The following is a 16,037-nucleotide window of genomic DNA, read 5'->3' on the forward strand; positions in this document are numbered from 1 at the left end:
TGGGTAGCCCACGGATTTGTGGTGTGCGACTTGAAGTTTTCATACAAAGTAGTGTTACGCCACCACCGAACGGCAACGATTTTTAATGGGAAGCTTTTTCATGAGAGAAATGAACTCCAAGGTTTGCCATTGCAAGCCAAGGAGCGACTGCTGTTAAAAATAAATATAATTTATGTTGCTCGGACCAGGGCTCGAACCCTGGACCTTGCGATTGATATTGCGCCCCTCTCACTCGACCAAAATATTCATCAACAAATATACTTGTCTATTTTTATTTAGTTATTTTCTCCATGCAAATTAACATTATTTTATACTTGTTAAAAAAAAAAACTCAGAAATAGTCTGCCAGAATTTGGGGTACGTATTTGCACACAACAGTTTTAAATTTTCCAAACACCCTAAGATTCAAACACTAAGGATCCGGAGGCATAGCTAACACTGGAATCATCCATATCCTTGCATTGACTGCTTTGAGCATACTTAAGAAATTTAAAGCTCATATTACTATAACCTTGACTTTGCAACACTTTTACAGCATTAAGCATCACACCAATCGGATGACGGCCACAAATTGTATTGTTGTACTTTCGTAGATATTCAGTAAAAGCATTGGGATTAAGCGTTTCAATAATGGCCATGCCCTGAAAGAAAAGATACGTCCAGAAATAGTATTTAAGAATAATGGACCGATTACGGATGGCAACTGAACATCAGTTGCGTTGTGTGTGGCTGAAATGGTATTACAGATGGCAAATGAGAACTGCGTTGCTTTATTCGCAACTGCATTATTGTGGTTGCTGCGGAAGTTTTGATTAATAAAGAATAACTTTTTTCCAACTTTTTCCCCTACATTAAAGCGTTAAATGCTGGTACTTCAAATTCTATTATCTTCAAATTTATCACACTTAATTTGAGCTGCAATTCATTGGAAACCCAACTGAAGTTGAGTTGATATCCATAATCGTCCCATAAACCAAATCATATGGAACATGTGGTAGCATTAGAGCAAAAATAATATTTACTTGAAGAACATAATTATATAATATTATTTTGTTACATTATACAAGTATTTTTATTTTATTTTTATTTTTATCGTAATCATGAGTGGGTTAGTGGAGTATAAAAAAAAAATTTGAATTAAAAACAAAACATATATCTGATGCGACTTTCTTGTCATTTCGTTTTTAGGGCCTAAATACTCGCTAAAAATTATATCAAAACAGCTGTTCTAATGCTACTACCTGGCCAATATGTGTTGTAATAAACAACAAAGCGATTATTATTTACATACATCTTTATCAAGCTTTTCAATAGATGAGTAAATTTGACCACATGAGCGATCGTAATACGTATAGTTGAAGCGGTGTCCCCAATGGCAAAAGTCCGATGATATCACAAAGAGGTTTTGTGGATCTGTAAAATAGTTTGCTAGAAGGCCACCATACAGAGCTTCCTGTTCGGGATTCAAAGAACCGACTAAAATTGGCACGATCGTGAACTGATCTTTGAAACTGTACAATGTACAATAAGCAATTATTGAATTCAAATTTTTAAAAGCTTTAGATACAAAGGCATTCAGTGGAATAATACTTACTCTTCCATAACTTTTGCTATATATGGCAAGTGCATTTCGATACTATGTTCATCCTCATCTGTTTTCATGTCCATCCATGAGAAATTTCCAGTCTTTTCCAATTCGGCATTGACTAAAATATGCATTCATTAGACTACGAATAAATACATGTCGTCACAAGAGCTGCAATACCTCATATCCACCAAATGCAATACCAAGTTTACATATTGCAAAAATTTCATGAGGAAAACATTTTACTTTTCAGAAATTTTGAATTGTCTTCTAACTGAGTTTACTTCATGCAATACCATTTGGCAGATACGAGGTTTTGCATCCCAGCCTAAAAATATGTATGTATAGGGAAGAAAGCAATTAAATAAGCTAACAATTTAATTGACAAGATTTTATAGGTCTTAAAAGACTGTCAAGAAATAAATAAAATAAAAATAAATAATATGTACATATACATATATCGTCGATGCCTTTGCAACACTCGAAGTTTACAGGATAGCGAAAAAATGGTTTTCTTTGAAGGCATTTCCCAAATAGGCGGTATTTTTTCTAGCTATTTTAATAACGATTTTACGATTTTTATGCATAAATCTCGATGCCTGGGTCCAGGATTACCAAATCTCATTTTAGCGGTTTAGGTGGCCGATGGGCAGTTTTGCAAAGTCATCGACGATTTATGTATATGCATATTTTTTTTTTGTAGTAGCGAGAGGCTGTTGCATACAGTTTTAGTACATACAAGCATATCGCGCGGGTAATAATAGAGAGTATTATTTCAAAATCTTAATTTTGTGGGAAAACGTAATCAAAGTTTAATCAATTCATATAGTTGGTAGACGAAAATAAAACATATGCATTAATTCTATTTTTATTTAACGTGTGATATCTCTACGAAATACATTTTATTTACTTTGAGTATCAATCTTGAGATCATAAAGAGGTGTTTTGTATTTCTTCGCAGTAGTCAAGGCACAGCCCCGCATACGTACATGATGAGACGGACCCAATATGAAAATTCTTTTCCTATATAACAATAAGAAGAAATTAAACAGTGGTATTAAGCTTCATTATCTTATATATGTATGTATGCATGTACATATGTATGGATGTGTACAATACAATTCCATACTTACACTACAGCGGGACTGACTTGTCGATAGGCGAAGGCACCACAAGCGCCACAGTAGGTGTAGCCAGCATGTCTAGGAGTCGTCCAAAAAAAATTAATTACATTTAATATTAGATGTTATTAACTTACGGCGCAATAATTGCACGTGCCGGTCCGTGTGAAAGTTCGGCAGCAACCAGCCAGCGATCCAATTGACGTGACAACTCCGGACCTAGAAAATTCAGGTTTTACTAAGGCACTATACTTGCTTGTTAATTCTTAATGTGCCTTAGTAACCAACCCAGCTGTGTACTTTGCCTAGCAATATTCTTCTTAATTCATTATTTGGTTTTCGGCACCGAAGATAACAGTTTTACTTACAATTTATCGACAAATACATAAAATATAAATAAAAAAAAAATTACTATTTTAAGAATTGTTTAAAAATTTATCAATAGCGAAAAATGGCTGAGGGCGATAATTCAACAAACGGGCTGTATGATCTTATACGAAAAGAGATGAACTCAATTATCAACGAATTCGGGTACGAAATCAATAAATTTTAGCAGATTGAATAAAACAATTAAATTTCTTAAAGCGAGGAGTCCAAAAAGATGAATGCAACATGCNTAACTATTTTAAGAATTGTTTAAAAATTTATCAATAGCGAAAAATGGCTGAGGGCGATAATTCAACAAACGGGCTTTATGATCTTATACGAAAAGAGATGAACTCAATTATCAACGAAATCGGGTACGAAATCAATAAATTTTAGCAGATTGAATAATACAATTAAATTTCTTAAAGCGAGGAGTCCAAAAAGATGAATGCAACATGCAGCACACGCTTAGAGATTGAAGGGGACGCAGATCAACAACAGGAACAGCCCATACATAACTCCGAGAAAATAACAACTTCAGACAACATTCCGCTAACAGGCACAACAGATACTAAAATTAAAAAGGAACATCTTCCGACATTACTCTCTACAAAGCTATTGCAACTTCCTAGAGAGGAAACTCAAAGTGCAGCTATCGACACTGATCTACAAAATATGCGTTGTGATCTGCAACAAAGTTATGAGCTTTTCCTAACGATGGGCGAAAGATTCCAAGCCATCAATTTCAGTTCACTCAAAACTCGCATTAAAGATATGCACCTCGCTAAAAATGACCGCACTGTTTCACTAGAAGACGAAATTAAGGAAATATTACAAATACATTACAGGAATAATACGCTGGACAAGTTGACAGTAGAAATGGGGGAAAAATTCCAACGGCATCCTGGAGAATTCGGTAACATACCAGAGTTGAGTGAGTTCTTTCAAACATGCACACAACTACAGCACGGTCTAGAGCAGCTTAAAAGACAACGTCATTCGGTTGACGAAATGGCGAAACGCCTTTCCCGTGCTACGGAAATATCATATGCACGCATCGATGATATAAACAAAACAATGATGTCTAGACAGCCCGGCCAAGATTCAGAGCTCAAAAATTAATGGTTTATTATTATATATTATATATGTACTTCAAATGTTTTTTGATCATATATATGCCGAAATATGTTTGAAGTGGTTTATTTCACGTTTGCTTAATGCCCTTGTGGTTTTGTGGGGTACGGTTTAGTTATTTCTACGATTTTAGGTTGCTGGGCCCGAACGCGTGACCCGATCAAAACCCTTGTAGAAAAGAGTCTACGCCTCCCAGAAAATAATTTAGGTAGGCCTTTGTAAGTGAATCCATTCTAAGAGGCCTATTCAAAAAGGGCTGAGAAAAGTGCTTCCTTGCATGCCTTCTAGAAAAGCTTATTCGTTTACAAAGTACGCGAATGCATAAATTTATATTGGCTGCGTTTCTTTATACATTCCGGATAATCCCATTTCACNGGGTTGCTGGGCCCGAACGCGTGACCCGAATCAAAAACCTTGTAGAAAAAGAGTCTACGCCTCCCAGAAAATAATTTAGGTAGGCCTTTTTAAGTGAATCCATTCTGAGAGGCCTATTCAAGAAGGGCTGAGAAAAGTTATTCGTTTACAAACTACGCGAATGCATAAATTTATATTATTTAGTAATAAAAATAAACATTTTAAGTTGCAATAAAACTTATTTGATGTCAATTTTAAGCAAATACTTCAATATGTATGATTTTTATAAATTAGCGAATTAAATTAAAAGAACTCCTCCTCTTCTTCGGCAACACAGAAAGGAGAATTCTACTTAGTGAGGGTTATAATCCTTTTGTAAAAAATCTAAATTTCTTTTATTTTCAAACAGCTCCCAAGGGGTCTGTGGGAGTGAGAGGTGGAAGGGGTAACTTTTTATAAAGCGCGGACCATCCTCTTTCGTTTACTTTTTTTTTGGGGGAGGGGCCCACGCCCCCTCTCCCTTAGCCCCCCACCACGAAATCGTTGTACGAATAGCTAAACATTTCCCGGTTTTGTGTTGGACAAATATCTAAGCCTAATGATCCCTAAAGGAAGCTTGAAACTGTGATAAAAAATAATGTGACAATGCTGACTCACCAACGTACCACTGGCACTATGTAGTCTATTATATCTATGTAATCTTTCGTTCTTGTATAAGTAGAGCACATAGTCATTTTCAAAACAAAACTGCAGTTTCCAGTGCTAGAATACAAATTGTCTTACTCAATGTTTACCTAAATTGGTGTACCAGCTTCCAGAATGGGTTGCTTTTCTGACAGTAGACATTTTTACCAGCTTACTTTCCACTTTCTTTTAACTATTTACAATTATATCATTGAATTTATATTTTCCAAACTTTATGTTGCAGATTTTTGGTGCCCTTTTGTATTAACTCCAATTGTGTCAAACTAGAATTCACTGAGAAGAAAGGTTGACAACAATTTATATTCGTTTTTTGACAAAAGATATCAAATTAGGAATGCGAGCATTGACGTTTTGTTCATAAACATCGATATCAACATCGACGATTTGCGGCACAATACATCGACGACAAAAATTAAAAACATCGGCAACGTTCATTCATTCCGTCGTACCAAGGCGTATTCATACAAAGTGGTAGCAATGATAGAAATATTTAAAGGTAGTTTCACTTCTTCTTATCCGCCATCGCTCCCATTTGACGTAAACTGTGCTTTTGACTTTTTTTTTTTTCATTGCAGCTACCATATTCTTTGAAGAAACTAAAAAGTAGTTTTTTGCTAAAAAAAAAATTTTCAAGGAATATATTTTGAGCATCATTTTATAGCGAGTGGTTTATTTCTAAAATTAATTATAAAACGGAAGGCAAGTAACATACTCCTATTACATTGCGTAATGCACACTGATCATCTATTTGTTTATGCAATCATTTTCATCATTATTTAGTACGATAAGCTGCATATCTCGGGATGGCCACGTGCATGGTAACTTCGCCAAAGTGTTGTTTGCTTGTTCCAACCTGTTTTCGGCGGAAATTTTTAGCCTCGGGACGGATGTGCCTAATCTAAGCGAAACGCTGGCACCAGCAGCAGTAGAGCGAGTAGTTTATCTGTCTATAAACTATAATAAGGAACTCTAAGAATTTGTAAATTTTTTTACCTCCCTCAAAGTTTATGCTTCCATAGTGCTTTCATTGACGATAATCTACTTTTTAACTATTCCTTTGTTCATATGTCCTCCAAAAAGGATCCAAATTAAAGCGACGTCCTAATATCTATAATAATATCTCATGGAACATCGCATATAATGCCAAATTTTGTTGCGGTAAGGTAATTTAAGGTATTTTAAATTACTACATACTTATTAGTAGCTATGCTAATACGATGAATTAAGTAAATTTACCTTGCGTGTTGTTATATTTTAATGCATAACAAATTCATTTAAAAAATAATAAAATTTGCAAAACAATTATTTGTTGAGGTGGTAGTGATACTCGAGCAATTTACGAAAAGTATAAACGTCAGTTTATTTCAAAAAAATTCAAAGTGAAGCTACCTTTTTTTTGTATCATCATGTTTAATTTTTTTCAAATATTTCAAGTACTTTGTTTTTATTGAACCAAGTTCGCAAATGCGACCCTGAAGACAGAAAATGCCGCATGGCAACGTGTACTAAAATAATTCGCAGTTTTCTACAATTCGCTGGTTACCAACGTTCACAGGCTGTGGTCGGCGCTGCGCTTTCTCAATATATTTTTCGGGAATTTCTTGTGACTTTATGATAACAAAAAGGTTCGTGTAATTGTTTTAAAATTTTCGCAAGGGAAAATGTAAAATTTTCCTTTAAAGTACATTTGTAGATACCCAACGAGCTGGTGAAAACTGAAAATTGGCACTACTAGCGAGTCAACTGTCAATGCGGCGATACAGTTTTCACTCGCTCGTTTGCGATGCTTGTGCGAAATGCACTATCGCGTCATTTCTGTACTAAATTATATCGGAAGAAGAAGCAGAGGCACTAAAAAGAATCGCCGTGTTCTCCACCATTTTCCGCCATTTTGAAAGCTACGAGTGTAAAATTTTGTGATTCGTCGGGGAGCGCGTTGATATTCAAGTTATTGGAAAATTGTAGAATAAAATCATAAATAATAAAGAAAATAAGTGGAATTTGTTGGTAAACTACCCGCGGTAGTGTTTGTGTATGAAAACAGTTGTCGAAAAGTTTTGTTTGCTAGTTTTTTCCAAGAAAAAATTTCTGTTCTGTACCAGCGAAAAGGGCTAACCAAACGCAGAAAACAGCAAGCCTACTGCAAGAGCGAGTAGCAACAAAATTCACGGTCTGCAGCCGCGGCCGCAAAAACTATAAAAGGCAGAATTTAGAAATACAACTGAAGAAATTGATTAAATACATCTTTATAAATTTGCAGTTGCTTGACGTGTTTGACGATAAAAAAATAGACTACAAGTTTTCGCGCAATTCCTCTTCGTTTCGTTTCCAGACCTTACAACCGCCGCAGAACATATTTAAGTCGGTCAATAAGTACATACAAAGTGACCATTCCACAGATCGTGAAGTTTGTCCCAAAAAAAATTCTGAACCCTTATCGTGGTAAGCGTTTATAAACTGAAATCATTTACATGACAAATATTGAAATAATTTATCTTCATGTTGAATGACAGATTCAATAACTTATTATTATTGAATAATAGTTGGCTGATATTAGTTTAAATATGTTTCTCGTTTTCTGTTAAAAAAAAAAAACAAATTGTGATAGTGTCATATGCGGTTCCTAATTTAACGCAGCTCATATCGTGCTGGCAAGCAATTGGAAGAAGGCTTTGCACTAGTCATAAACCGCCTCCTCTTCACACTTGTATACAGAGTTGGAAAAGAAAGTAACGAGTGAAAGATGGTGAAAAAGAAAAAAAATGTTTTGGCGAGTACTTACGGCGTGAGCGAATAACTAGTGGAAATATGGCGGCGAACATTGTTGACACATTTTGATGAGGAATTGCATTTTTGCTTTTGCTGTCACAAAGTAGCAAACAACTGGCCAAATGTGGCCAACAATCCAGCTTGACCTGAACTTGTCTCAAATATATAAAAATACAAATCAGAGGAAGGAAATACATATATATGTACATTGTGATATGATAGTCTAGTGTACTTCCATCTGATTAGGGATGCAAACGATGCATCGATGTTTCTGAAACATTGATAACATCGGCCAAAAAACCGATGTTTACCATCGATATTTGAAAATTACTCAACATCGTAAAATTGGCGATATATCGATGTCAATTTTAACGATGTTTTAAACATCGACTTTAGTTTCGGTTCAAAATTGCCATTGCGTTCACATCTTTATGTTATATTCTTTGGGCTCTGTCACACGGTCAGTATTTATTGACGTGATCCAAGTATCGCGATATTTATTGACGGTGTAGTATGCAGTATTGATGGATCGTGATCCATATCGCAAAATTTCTAAAAATTTTGAAATCTGGATCGCGGATCGCTATACCGTCAATAAATATTGAACGTGTAGCACTTTCAAAACACGATCCATACATTTCTTTAGTACATCTTTTACTCTCATAATGTAAACATCGGCTCTGCCTTCACTCTCGGGGCTTAAAATCTTTCAAAACAAATTGAACAAATCTTAAAATAATTGTCATAAATAATAAATGCATTATCTGTAAATTATACGTACAAAATAAAAATATTTTCTTGCGTCATAATAAGCGTCCAGCAAAAAAAATATGCAAATACTGACGCGCTAAATATTGAACATGTAGCATTCGTGCGCGATCCATCAATCCATCAATATGGATCGCGATCCAAATATCGTGATAATTACTGACCGTGGGGCAGAGCCCTTTGGGTAAGCGTAGTACGGGTGATGGCAGCCCTGCACTTAATAAAAGCAATTGGCAACGTTGAACATAGGCGATTTCCATGACGTAGTTACAGTATTTCAACACGACTTAAGGTGAGTGTAAGTATTATCTGCGCGTAAACAGCAAATCTATTATGACATTGGAAGGAAATCTAATTAAATTCAAAAAACCACCCATTGAAATGTTAACAGTGTAGCAGTTTAGATGGACACTAGGTTTTTCTTAAAATTTTAACAAGCATTAAGTCAGTTTCAGGATTTGCAGGTTTTACAGGTAAAGCGGTTTTCGCCATTAATAAACCTTATGGAAGGTGGCGTACGTTAACAGCTTCCTGTAAAAACCTGCAAATCATGAAGTACCTGTAACATACTTATTAAAAAAGAGAAACATCGGAAAATATCGATGTATCGATAGTTTTGGAGCGATTTTTTTCGGCATCGATGTTAGTGTTTACGATACATCGAAATATCGATGTATCGATGTTGGCTCTGAAAATTTGCATCGCTACATCTGATTGATTTTTTCATTCGCTGTTGCTTTGTGTATTTTGCTTGAATTGTTGGTTTGTTATCTAGCCTTTTGCGATTCACTTAAGTGAATTCATATCCAAATTGTCTCGTCTGCCCCTAATGATTCTACTTACGACGATTTATTTATACTTCATCTTAGCAAATATAATTTTTTAATTTAATTTAGTTTAATTTTTAAATATACGTATCGTCGTTTAAAGTACAAAACCGCGTATCATAATAATGCAAACCCGTTCTCTTTTTTATAAAGCAATGGCATTTCTGGCTAATATATTTCAGGGCAAATGGGTAGGGATTGTGCAAAGCGCTTGTGTGAGCAAATCCAATTTTTGGCAAAAAATGTCAGTTAAGCTGTTTTGCAGAACCAAGATACGCCGTTTTGTACCTAAACCACGATATGTAGTTATATTGCTATGTACATATGTATGTAAGTATCTACATTTACACAATAGGGGTATTCTCTGAGTCTTGCAAAGACTTGCACTGTGCACGGATTGCACGGTTTGCAAAGCTGTCCCATACGAAAACCGGTTTTTACTGTGCAATCCGTGCAATCTGTGCACCATGCAAGGGCTTTGCAAGACTCAGAGAATACCCCTAATATCTGTGAACATTTTATCGAAAATCGACGATTAAAAATGACAGAAATATTTATTCCGTGCAATTGCACATATACATATATAATAGGGGTATTCTCTGAGTCTTGCAAATCCCTTGCACGGATTGCACGGTTTGCACGGTTTGCAAAGCTGTCGCATACGAAAACTGGTTTTAACCGTGCAATCCGTGCAATCTGTGCACCATGCAAGGGCTTTGCAAGACTCAGAGAATACCCCTAATATGTTTACATATATGTACATATAGTATACTACGTAAATATTTATTTCTGTGTTCGTATGGAAAATTAGCTTATGTCGAAAGGCTGCTGACTTTAATATAAATCGGCATTTGCAGTATACGATTCCGAATGACTCGCTGGCGCTGAGCCGTTGAACTACTTTTAGCAAATAAACGCGCAAGAAATAGTTCCGATACTAGCAAGTCCATATTCTTATTAAGTCTCATCAAAAAATTCCTTGTCATTTAAAGAATAAAAGGAATGCCGCATTATACTAAAGCCAACCTTTCGACATAAGCTACTTTTCCATATGAACACAGATTTATTTCGCAATCAACCCGAAAAAAAGTAAAAGAAAAATTGGAAGTCTAGGGGGGGTGCGGTATTTTGATTCTAAAACTGAAGACCCCAACCCGCGCCCACTTATCGAAGTTGGTGCTGCCATACGATTTATCATCACAATTTTTACCTGCGTCCACAGTATTTCTGCGTAGAATTTCTTTCTGCGTAGGCGGCCTTCGGCCGCGCTTTAGGATTATAACCCTTACCAAATATAAGACCCCTTTTGGTGTGCACCAACTGGGGCGACCGCCCCAGTGATGTAGCCTTGAGAAAGGATGAAGTAACTGGAATTCCCTTTCTGTGTGGTAAACCCGGGGCTGCCGCTCCAGTGATGTCTATTATGGTTACTGGTTACCCTTTTTTTAGGTTCTTAAATTTTTTTTAAATAGTGACGAAGGGGATCACGCGATTTCTTATTCCAAATTTAATTTTAATTTAAAATTAATTTTTTTAATCGCGGCTACGATTAGCTGTTTGATCATGATTAACTGTAATCAGATTGAATTCAATCGAATTAACTAATTCATTAAAAAATCAATCGATTAGTGCCAACACTGCCGGCAACGAACATAAGAGCAAATAAGCAAATGGATGTATAGAATTGACAACAACAATAACGGTGTCGAGTTTAAATAGCGGCAAATCAGCTTCATCCGTCAACGTTGTCGTCAATTTCAGCTAGGGGGAGGCCCAGGAAGTGTGCGACTTCCACAGGGCTGTCCATAGGGGCGTTAGCTGAGTGGGGTTATCAGAGCAAGTGAAGAGGTGCCGTGAGTCATGCGGCGACTCTCCTCATTGATTCTACTCAAGTAGGAGTTCAGTCTGCTGCAATAGCCGGAGCGTAGTTGGGCTATTGTAGTGCGGGTCTCCCGAGGAAGACAAAGTTCTGTCCCGTCCACGTCCAGTGGTTGTGTGCCTAGAACGGTATTCACGGGGCGGGAGTCTACATAACTTGAGACTGATTCCCTGTGAATGCCGTTCAGGGCCTGTCGGTAGGTTGACGGGTCAAGAGGTTGTTTGATACACCTCTGGACTTCGTCCGTCGGTTCGTAAAGCTGCACTTGATAGTAGTTGGTTGAATAAAGAAAATGAATTAACAAGAGTTTACGGGATGAACATAGCTCAGTGGTTAACGCTTCTGACTTTGAACAACGGTTACGCAGTTTCGATCCCTGCTTAAGTCTAGAAAAAAAAGAAGTCTGATGAGGAGATGTGGTGATCTCCGAAATAGCTGCTATAATTTCACCCGCTAACGCTTTGTTGCGTTTTCAATTTCTTCTAATAAACAATCGTGGTACAAGGCTCAATAAAAATATTAAAAACGAACTCTTTTATTTAACAAAGCGATGTCCTAGGAAGAAGTCAGTTGCCTTTTCCTGTGTGTATTTTCAACCACATTAAAAAGAATTTGGCTTAAACAACTTCAAAGTCAGTATGTTGCGTTTGAATACGCTTACGCTCTGCACTTCACAGACGCTTTTTCATAACTAAGAAATAACGAAATTAAAAATTTAAAATTAAATGAGATTTGGCCATGAACATTCTTAGCTGCGACCAATTGTTGCAAACATCTTTGCACGCTCAGCTACAGCCAGACATGTAAATATGCTTTCAAATGTTCAGTTTGAATTATGTGCAAGCAGCAAGTCGACTGTTCGACTCTGAATTTAATTGCAACAACTTTAAGATGAATTTGGTTTCAACCACTTCAAAGTCAGTATGTTTCTTTTGAATACACTTGGGTTCTGCACTTAACATATACTTTTTCAAATTTCCAAGCCACAAATTGAATCTTTGAATAAAAAGAGTATCGAAATTCGAACAATTTATTTATTACATTTGTTTTAAAGTAGTCTTTCAATAAGTTGATTAAAAAAACACTTGCTTCCTTCAGGGTAAGTACTTTAGATTGGTTCGGAAATGCAAGTCTCTATTAAATTATGTTGGTAAATATAAGGAGCCTGCTTTACGATGGGTTCCAGGTCACTCGGGAGTATCTGGTAATGAGACATATAACCATTCGGCTACAGTTGGCTTAGACCAGGCATTCCTCGATCTGCAAGCTATAACACTCCCCATCTGGGCTACCAAAGCCACCATCAGAATCTGGGAGAATACTTCGCTCAACAATGACTGGGAAGCATCGAGGGGATGTAGGTGGGCAAAACTAATGTTGTCTTCAATCTCCGAATGTCTATTTAGTTTTGTTTTTTATTTATTTATTTATTTAATTTTTACTGTCTATTTATTTATTTATTTATTTATTTATTTATTATTTTATCAATTATTTTATGTCAATATAAAAGCATGCAATTTTCCGGAAGTTATGTAGACGGTTGTAAAGGTCGAGTTTCCATCCGCGCTATGTTATTTGGGTTACTCTGTTTCTTTGATATCTCCTAGGTGGTCGAAAAGGCCGAGTTTCCGATCCACCCAGTCGCGCTATCGTGACGGTTGGAAACGCTTAGTTTCCAATCCGCCCATTTATTGTTTATTATCTAAGGGTCGAGGTAGTCGGAAAGACCGAGTTTCCGATCCACCTAGTCTCGATATCTTGGTGGTTGGAAAGGCCTAGTTTCCAATCCACGCTATGGTTGATACACAGACGCTTGAAAAGAGTGATAGTATCACAATTTTATATAGTCTCTGGTAATTCATAAAAGCACTTTAAGCCTTTATAAAAAATATTAATTTTGTCCACTTCCGTTCTATACTTTAAGAGTCTGAAGCTGTTATTCTGTCTCAACAAATATGTATGCGTCTCATTTATTTATCGGAGATTATCGCTAAGATAAACCGGTGTTGCCCTTCTTAATATTGTACACAAATTTCATAGCGTGGTAAAAAACTTGTTGTTTCACGCTTAACCAATTCAAGGTTTCAAGCATACAACTTGTTGGTGTGTCGTACGGTTTGTTGAGGATGAATTGTTGTTGTTGTTGTACAGCATAAAAATCCCCCAAAGAGTTTTTGGGGAGTGTTGCTGTAGTGACAGTCCTTGGCTAGATATAAATCTGGGTCGTTCCGGTTACGTAGACCCGACTGTCGTGGGAACGGCTGAGGATGAATCTCATCGCTCGGTTTTGCATTTTTTGCANACTTGTTGTTTCACGCTTAACCAATTCAAGGTTTCAAGCATACAACTTGTTGGTGTGTCTGTCGTACGGTTTGTTGAGGATGAATTGTTGTTGTTGTTGTAGCAGCATAAAAATCCCCCAAAGAGTTTTTGGGGAGTGTTGCTGTAGTGACAGTCCTTGGCTAGATATAAATCTGGGTCGTTCCGGTTACGTAGACCCGACTGTCGTGGGAACGGCTGAGGATGAATCTCATCGCTCGGTTTTGCATTTTTTGCATCTACATGTGAGTCCCTCGCTAGGAAGAAAATCGTAGGGCTCTCATTGATAGACGGGACTACATACAACTTGTTGGACTATTGACTATTCACTTCACGTGGCACAAGCACATGACTCAACTCCATTTGTCCATCCAGCCTTGAAGAGGATGAGATGGTGGAACACTTTTTGTGCTTCTTGCTTGTTTGGTTGTTTGTCATCGATTTTTATAGATTCGGTATTTTCTCTATTATCAGTTTCTGGATTTCAAGTTTGGCGAAAAAGCGTTTATGGTTTATGGTTTCAAGTTTTGTGTTTTAAAAATGTGCGTGTGAGTTTATGGTGAAAATAATCTAAATAACACTATCGTTCGGAGTGCCCTTAAAAAATACAACTCCTCACAGCGAGAGAGTACTTTGATGGCTTTACGAGCTCTTTTTTTTTTAATTTCAAGTGTGTAATCACATTAGGTTCATTCCTTATCTTTTTGGACTAAAATCTGAAAAGTGTTAAAATGTCAGAGCGTAAGCAAAATGCGCTCACTAAAAGAGAATAACAGGAAAAGTAAAGGAACCCAAAAAACAAATTTTTAGTCCAAAGAATGGCGACAACAAAGCTAACGTCAAATAAGAATGTAAATGTATGTACAAAACACCTTGACACAAGCACAAGCACAATAAACACTTACTATATCAATTATTTTTTGCCTCCTTCCAATTTCAATTCACTTTTTTACTTTTTAGATTATTCTCATTTTTTGCGTATTCTTTAATTTCCGTTAATTTAAATTCAGTTGAGTTTGACACTTTTCAGGATTTTGCCAGAAAAAATTCTTTCATTTTTGCTGTCATTTCCGAGTTAAGGAACGCTTTTTGGACTAAATCTGACTAATTCGGACTTTTCTGACTATTTCTGGGAGATAAGGAATGCTCCTATTATTATTCACAGTCGGCCGCTGTGGTGTAGTGGTAAGCAGTGCGCGCTTCCACCCCGCAGCACCCTGGTATTATTCACAGTCGGCCGCTGTGGTGTAGTGGTAAGCAGTGCGCGCTTCCACCCCGCAGCACCTGGGTTCAAACCCTGAAGTCATTGCTGTGGCACTTCCTTCTGCAAAAATCGAAGAGGTGCTCATGCTTTTATGGCGGAGGTATTGATGTTGAACGAAGTGGTTAATCTGTTTACTAACCAATTATACTACAGCTTCTTTTGGAAGTCCTCAATATGCTTTGAAAATGAACACAAAACGATAATAAAAGAAAAACCTTGAAAGTGCTAACTTCTGCTACAGTGCACGCGGTAGCTCTAGAGGATTGGAATTATCGTTTAAATGCGGATTGAGGCCGCGTACATGCACTTCCCTTCCTCTTGAACAAATAATTAAGATGAACTTAGCTTTATTGCTGTCTTTTCTTTAATACTCTTTCTTTAAATAATTTAATTTTACTCGCACAGCTTGTTTACAGCCGCTTGCTAGTTGTCGAACTGTCAAATTTCGATTATCGATAACTCTACAGCAACTGACGATAGTTGCCATTCGTAATACAGATTTCTTTTCCAGTTGCGTTGCCAGTTGGCAACCGAACCGTGGTTGCTATCCGTAATCGACCCATTATAAAATGTAATTTAAAATAAAAAAATAAAAAAAAAATAAATAATAAATTAAAAAAAAGCGAATAAAGTGTATACCGCACGTTTATTAAAATACAGAATTATTTAAAAATTTAAATTTTGTGGGAAAACGCTATCAAAGTTTGAACAATTCATACAGCTGGTATACCAAAAGACAGTTAGAGAGACACATATCTTCGCCATTTTTGGGAAGTTTAGTCATCTGTTAGGTTGAACATATTCTTCTTATGAAGCTTGTTAATTGTATGACAAAATCTCCAAAATCGTAAATTTTGAATTACATCTCCATATTATCAAACGTGCGATGTAATGTTTTCTTAAATTCTATGCGATTAGCATACATTATTGTCTTTAAATAAAGCAT

General features: G+C 36.5%; 2 protein-coding genes across 2 annotated transcripts; one reads left to right on the forward strand and one right to left on the reverse strand.

Moving 5' to 3' along the window:
- Window positions 1-245: 245 nt before the first annotated feature.
- Window positions 246-5,624, reverse strand: LOC108363364 (protein MEMO1). The gene is made up of 7 exons (XM_017616708.1): window positions 5,355-5,624; window positions 2,844-2,925; window positions 2,719-2,787; window positions 2,496-2,608; window positions 1,595-1,706; window positions 1,292-1,511; window positions 246-641 (listed from the first exon to the last, which is right to left on the reverse strand). Exons 1-7 carry the CDS (start codon window positions 5,404-5,406, stop codon window positions 399-401), a joined length of 891 nt encoding a protein of 296 aa, XP_017472197.1. The 5' UTR covers window positions 5,407-5,624; the 3' UTR covers window positions 246-398.
- On the forward strand, window positions 3,342-4,389 carry LOC108363365 (uncharacterized). The gene is made up of 2 exons (XM_017616710.1): window positions 3,342-3,446; window positions 3,501-4,389. Exons 1-2 carry the CDS (start codon window positions 3,367-3,369, stop codon window positions 4,192-4,194), a joined length of 774 nt encoding a protein of 257 aa, XP_017472199.1. The 5' UTR covers window positions 3,342-3,366; the 3' UTR covers window positions 4,195-4,389.
- Window positions 5,625-16,037: the final 10,413 nt, after the last annotated feature.

The sequence above is a fragment of the Rhagoletis zephyria genome, unplaced genomic scaffold, assembly GCF_001687245.7.
Source record: "Rhagoletis zephyria isolate East Lansing unplaced genomic scaffold, Rhagoletis_zephyria_1.1 Rzeph_scaffold_01257, whole genome shotgun sequence".
Lineage (NCBI taxonomy): Eukaryota > Metazoa > Arthropoda > Insecta > Diptera > Tephritidae > Rhagoletis > Rhagoletis zephyria.